The following is a 6319-nucleotide window of genomic DNA, read 5'->3' as shown; positions in this document are numbered from 1 at the left end:
AACAAGTAACTGTCAAGCTCTGCATCCATAGTTTTACAAACCACACAATAAAAAAATTGTGCAAATACTTTTAATTGTACTATTTCATCACAACAAATTCATTACGAGATGTTAAGTTGTACCCGATGACAGAGAACACACTGGTTTAAATTAGCTTTTCCTCTTTCTCCCTCTGGTACCTCTCAGTTTGCCCTTTTTCTTCCCAAACACAGATCTGGCAGTCACCAGCACTGGTGCTGTCCCTGCTCGGTCATCATCACTAGAGCTGCTGCTGGTCGAGTCTTCGTCGCAGACAGGAGCAGGGCGCCCTGCTCTTGGCAAAGCCGGACGGCTGATGGGGGGCTCCTCGGCTGCTTTCCCCCTTTGCAGGTTCACCAAAGATACATACTCAGCATCCTCCCCAGAAGACGCCCCGGATGACGGCGAGAGGCAGGTGCCCCCCAGAAACCCACCACATTTATTCGCTTGCTTAGGATCTGAAAGCCTCTTTCTTTTCAGGTTTGATGACTCTTTCCGTTTATTTGCCATGCATCTCTTCTGGGTTTTTCCTTGTGCCATATCCGGGAACTCACAGTCTTTCTCCATGGCAACAGACACCGCTTCTATTTCACTGGCCTCTTCTTCTCTTTCTTTTCTCAGCATACATGTCACAGCTCTGTTAAGTCTCTGGCTCCTAATACCCTTAGCATCTCGTCTCTCCTGTTGAGCTAATCTAAAGAAAGAATCAATTCGGAGCTGTGTCTAAAAAAATGAAATGAAATAAAAAATCAGCCAAGGAGGTAAACTTTCTAAAGCAAATCAAAGAGTTCCACCTTGATCACCAGCTTCGGAGGGCTGTTTCAGAGAATATGAATTCATTCTCTCTCAAAAGCCAAATCTCTCCTACGTGATTTGCTGGAGATAGGTTTTATTTTTCTAGATCATACTTAAAGCAGTACTTGTACCACCTCTGTCACCCCCAAGTCCCCCGTACACAGCTCAAATAAGAACCCCCTTCCAAGGCACGTAATGAGACTGAAATATTTCTCAGTAGCCAAAAAGACCACCTCCTCCAGGAGCAACACAGTGTCACGGGTCTGTTTCCAAATTTCACTCTTCCTTTCTTTTGAACTCATCATCCTCATGCGATACACTGAGGAGACAACCTCACAGCATATTGGGAGTCGTAGGAAACAGGCATGTGTTTTGGTTAGCAAACCCTCTTCTAGGAGGACAGTTACATTCGGGAAAAGTTATATGCCTAATGTTCATCACACCATTATTTAGGAAAACCTGAAAATGGAGGGCCTGCTAAGTAAACTCAACCAGTAAGTGAAATCTCTTCGATGAAATGCAATCTGGTCACTTGAAATTATGAAACCTATGCAATACAGAAAATAGTCCTCTGTTATTAAGTATGGGGGGAGTCAGATCTATCAGACTGCACTTATGTGTGACAACAAATCTATGTGGGAATGGGGGTGGGGGGGTGGGAATAAAAGAAAATAGACCTAAATGTTAACATCTGTGTCAGAGAAAGTAAATAATGGATAATTTTAATGCATTTTTTTCACTCTCTAATTTAGGGGAAATAAATTTATACTAACTTCTACAAGGTAAGGGAAAAAACATATTATAATAAAATATATCTGAAATTAAGGAGTAATCAGTCACTAAGCCAAGAAGCTTTCCGAGTCTGTTGGCATACAACGTCTGTATTAGAGAGAGCTCTCAAATAAGCAACAGGAGACTCTTTCTGGAAAAGCATGTCAGTTTTATGTTTGTTTTTTTTTTTCAAAACTAACCAAGCTTGATGACAATAGATTTAAATATAAGTATCTTACAGGATATGGTCCCATACGTACAGGTAAACCATTCAGTAGAAATATTTTGGAGGCTGTTCCTGGGGTAGGAACAGTTTTCTGTACGGGTAGGAACATACTCACAGATGAGCAAGACACAATTATCTACCAACTCGGGAGAACTGAGGGACATACAAAGGCCTCGTTTCTCCTCAAAAATCTCTCCTGCCAACATGCCATAATGATGATGATTCACATATAGAATTAAGCAGCATTAGTACTTGAGGAGAATTTAATGATCAGGATTGCTTTGGACTGGACACTTCCCCGACTTTTTAAAAATGAAAATAGCTCTGAAAAAGTAAAATATTCAACCATAAACACCTCAGTGTGTGATCCATTATTAGACTGTTTTTTTTCAAAGTCAGAATGAATAATGCAAAGACACCAAAGTCCAGCCCTAAGAGTGAAATTCAAAAATTAAGACAAAGTGCAGTTTTCTTTTTCTGTTTTCCTCTGTTCTCTTATCTAAAGCATAATAATTTTAAAATGGATGTCATATGCCCTAAGATAAAAGAGTAACTCATCTTTAACAGCTGCCACTCACAGCCTTCCTAAGTTCACTCCTCACCCTGAATTTAGGAAAAGAGCTGCCATGATTACCTGCTGGGCGTTCAGTTGCTTTAATACTGGAAACAGAGACTCATCTGTCTTTGTCCTGTTCCAGCCAAAATAACGCTGACAAAATATGCAGGCAGTTAAGGCGTCTACATGTTTTTAAATATATTTAAACAAGTGATAAATAAAAAGATCCAAAGAACTCACCCTAATTCCATTCCCCAGATCTTAGAGATTTTCATATTTATAAGGAATAAGTGGTAGAGAAAAGAATGACAATGACTTCAGTGTCCTCTAAGATAAGACATATCCAATTCTCATTTTAGGACATCAAAGACTCGTTACTATGGAAAACAGTTAACCTAGATTAAAAACAAGTTTCAGATATCATACATACGTCTCTGAGAGAAAAATATTGTAGTTAGACTAATACTGTTAAACGTTTAAACACCTATCCAAATCATTATTTAAATATGCAGAAAGGAACATATAAATAATAATAATAAAAAACAAAACTACTAATCTTTTCTATTCTTTCAGAATGAATTAATACTTAGTTTGTGGTAGTATCTATGAATGCTTATCACTACTTATTTCAGGAAAGACCTTGTTTAACGCTAAAGAGATTATTCATGATAGCTAAAACACGGAAGCAACGCAAGTAGCCACCTATACATGGACAGATAAGCAAAATGTGGGGCATCCACACAACAGAGTGTTATTCAGCCTTAAAAGGAAGGAAACTCTGACACGTGCTACAACATGGATGAACTTTGAAGACATTACGCTAAGTGACATAAGTCAGACACAAAAAGACCAATACTGTAGGATTCCTTAGTCAAGGAGGTCCTTAGTCAAAATCACAGAGACAGCTGACTGTGGTCACCGAGAGCTGAGTGGAGGCAGAAGGGGAGTTACTGTGTAATGGGGACAGGGTTTCGGTTCTTTCCAGATGAAAACAATATGGGGGTAGATGGTGGGGATTGGTGCACAGCAATGTGAATGTATTTAACGGCACTGATGGGTACACTTAAAATGTTAAGATGATAAATTCTGTTCAGTGTATTTTACCACAAAAAAAAAAAAAAAAAAAAAAAGGAAAAGGAAAAATCCTAAGGAGAGAGAAAAAGGAGCATCTTAGATAGACAGAATGTTAAGAAAAAGTGGATCCTAGTGCATGTTCCCTCAGTTGCAAACGGAAACACATACTTGGCTCAACGTTCCTTTACGTTTTAAGAAGTAAAAGGATATTCTCTAATTTTGTCGAGATCTGGCTTTCCCCACAGAAATGACCCCCTGGAGTCATCCACCACAGGTTTGAGGTAAGCGTCTGCCACAGCTGGGTTGGGAAAGCCAGGTGTGAGTTGCAGCTTGCGTAATTTTTTTTTCACTTTGGTGTCATAGGGGTCAGGTCTTATCTTCTTACTTTTTTGAGCTTCATGCCACCACTCTCTAGAAGGCAAAGGAGACAGACCACGACATTATAGTGGAAATGCTGCAGATACAGGCCTATACTTAGATAGAAGACGCAACGTCAAGTCCCGACTCCAGAACAAATCCTATGACCCACAGAGAACAACTTCATCATTTTTAATGTTCTTCACCACAACATGTAACGATGGCAAACACTGACTGAAAGCCTACCGTGCCTGGCACCGTGTTAGCTCTTCTACACGCCGTATATCACACGACCACAGTCTGACCACTGTCCTCACATCACAGATGAGCTGAATGCCAGCAGAAGTCACTACCTGTTCAAGATTTCACAGCTGGGACTGGGAGGGTCAGAACCTGAGGATCTCCTTCCAGAGCCCACAGCTTCTCTGGGTCTCTTTCTTGCAGTAAAATGAAGTAAACTGTATCATTTACCTCAAACCAACTATAGTAACAGACCCAAGAATATTTAAGAATATGTAAAAATGCCAAGAACATGTTAAATTTTTTAAAATGCAGAACATGAGTCTATATAAAGTCTAACATCAATTTTGGGGAAAACGCATATATGTGAGAAAGAGAAAACAAAAGCAAGCCAATTTAAAATAAGAAAAACAGCAACAACTATTATTTTACTGTGGGCTAGGCAATGTTCTAAGCAAGGACAGAGCTGTTCATTTTCTTCTTCATATTTTATTCCTTCCTCAGTTTTTCCATTGTGACCATAAATTACCATGGCAAGTTCAAGAGAGCCACACGTTCCGTGACTCTCCTGCCATCCAGAAGTGGCTCGGCATCCCTTCCCTCGAGCCGGGTGGGCTCTGTGACCAAGGAAGTGATGCTGGGCCAGGTCTTCAGGGGCTGCAGTTTCCACATCCCGGCCCTGAGAATATCTGCCTTGGAAGCAGCCAACATGCTGTGAGGAAGCGCCCGCTAGTGAGGAGGTCCAGACGGACAGGGTCCACCATTCTGACTGGACTCCCAGCTGACGGTCAGCACCACTGGCCAGATCTGTGGCTCCAACTCCAGTGGATCCTCTAGCCCAGCGGAGCGGCCCTCCGACACACATGGAACCCAACAAGACACGTCCACACAGCCTCACCAAACTGCAGATTCATGGGCAAAATCAATGGCTGCTGCTGTCTGAAGCCGCTGAGGTTTAACGTATTTTATAATACAGCAAGAGATAACCAGAAAAATTTATACAATTAGGAAACACGAATGGCATAAAGTTAAAATAAAAACATAAAGATAACCCTCACCAATCTATACACTCAATGGAACTTAAAAAAACAAAACCTCTATCTCATGCTTAACATGCTTAACATGCTTACTAGTATCAGAAACTAACTCAGGTTTGCTCTCAGCCAGCCCCACCTCACCGATGCAGGAGCGCCATCTAGTGTTACAAAAGACTAACTGCAGTCTTCGCTGCAGGGACAAAAGGAAAAAGGAAAAAAGAATACCGTTTCCAAGAATGCACTAAGGGACTACCTGTAATTCTTCCCCACTCTTTTGAATTTTCACCTTTGAGATAAGTAATTCGGATTGTCCTCTAGGAGGAGCAGCACAACATGCTGAGCACTCCCCACAAGAAACAATCACCCTTCCTGAAAGCAAGAGGGCCAGGCACTCACATAAAGATGCAAGACAGTCGGTCAATCAGCCCTGCTGGCGGAAGCGACTGTGGTAAGACTGAAGGGTCTGGGCCCGGGCCAGGTCAGCAGGGTGGACTGCTGTTCTCTGGCCCTGCTCTTTCGGGGCTCTTTGGGCCCAGTGTTTTCAGACCTCATTTTCCCCCAAGCATCCAAAATGTTCTGTGAAATATCCCCCAGTTTAAATGTTGGTAGCCAATTCAAAATTAGAGCCCCTCTTTCGTGGTTGGCCAAATCATGCATAGCTGGGCTGAACTCGCAGGGAGCCCAGAGCAGCTCCACCTTACAGGGGTGGAGGGTGACTGGCCAGGGCCCGCTTGGGAGAAAGGGAACGCAGAAATGAAAGCAAGGCAACGTCCTCAATTTTACTGCTCTTCAGCTTCTCTTCCTGCTCTTTAATTCCACATTGGCCTTAACGCTGCCCAGCCAGGCACAGCGAAGGCTGCTCCTCTCTGCCATCGACCAGCTAGACAAGCAAACCAGAAATAGCTAAAGTGGACTCTGAAAATGTACACCATTCAACTGACAACAAACAAGCAAAATTTACCGAGAGAGAAAAAATGGCATAAATAGGCATTCACTGTATCACAAATTCAAATTTTCACCAACAAAAAAAAAATGGGATATCAAATTGAAAACCTAAATACCATTTTCACTTATCCTAAAATAATTAGGTAAGAACCCAAATATATGTCTATAAAGACACTCAAATCATGTTTGTTTAGACTTAAGAAAAATAAAAATAACAACCAGCTTCTGATTAAATTAATTAATCATGATACATCAAGACTACCACAGAGTCATTAAAAACTGATACTTGGGGCACCCATG

At 41.5% G+C, this 6319-nt stretch overlaps 1 protein-coding gene across 2 annotated transcripts in view; it reads right to left on the bottom strand.

The window, feature by feature from the left end:
* Nucleotides 1–54: 54 nt before the first annotated feature.
* LOC123599589 (DNA excision repair protein ERCC-5) overlaps nucleotides 55–6319 on the bottom strand; it is an 80017-nt gene continuing 73752 nt past the window's right edge. For both annotated transcript variants that reach the window (XM_045481611.1, XM_045481600.1), the window contains 3 exons: nucleotides 3651–3851; nucleotides 2445–2529; nucleotides 55–741 (listed from right to left, as the gene is read on the bottom strand). In XM_045481611.1, the coding sequence (XP_045337567.1) occupies nucleotides 151–741; nucleotides 2445–2529; nucleotides 3651–3851 (877 nt within the window). In that variant the 3' untranslated portion in view covers nucleotides 55–150. The remainder of the gene's footprint in view (nucleotides 742–2444; nucleotides 2530–3650; nucleotides 3852–6319) is intronic.

This window comes from Leopardus geoffroyi, chromosome A1 (genome assembly GCF_018350155.1).
Source record: "Leopardus geoffroyi isolate Oge1 chromosome A1, O.geoffroyi_Oge1_pat1.0, whole genome shotgun sequence".
Taxonomy (NCBI): domain Eukaryota; kingdom Metazoa; phylum Chordata; class Mammalia; order Carnivora; family Felidae; genus Leopardus; species Leopardus geoffroyi.
The sequence above is the reverse complement of the archived record's forward strand: the minus strand, read 5'-3'. Positions and strand labels throughout refer to the sequence as shown.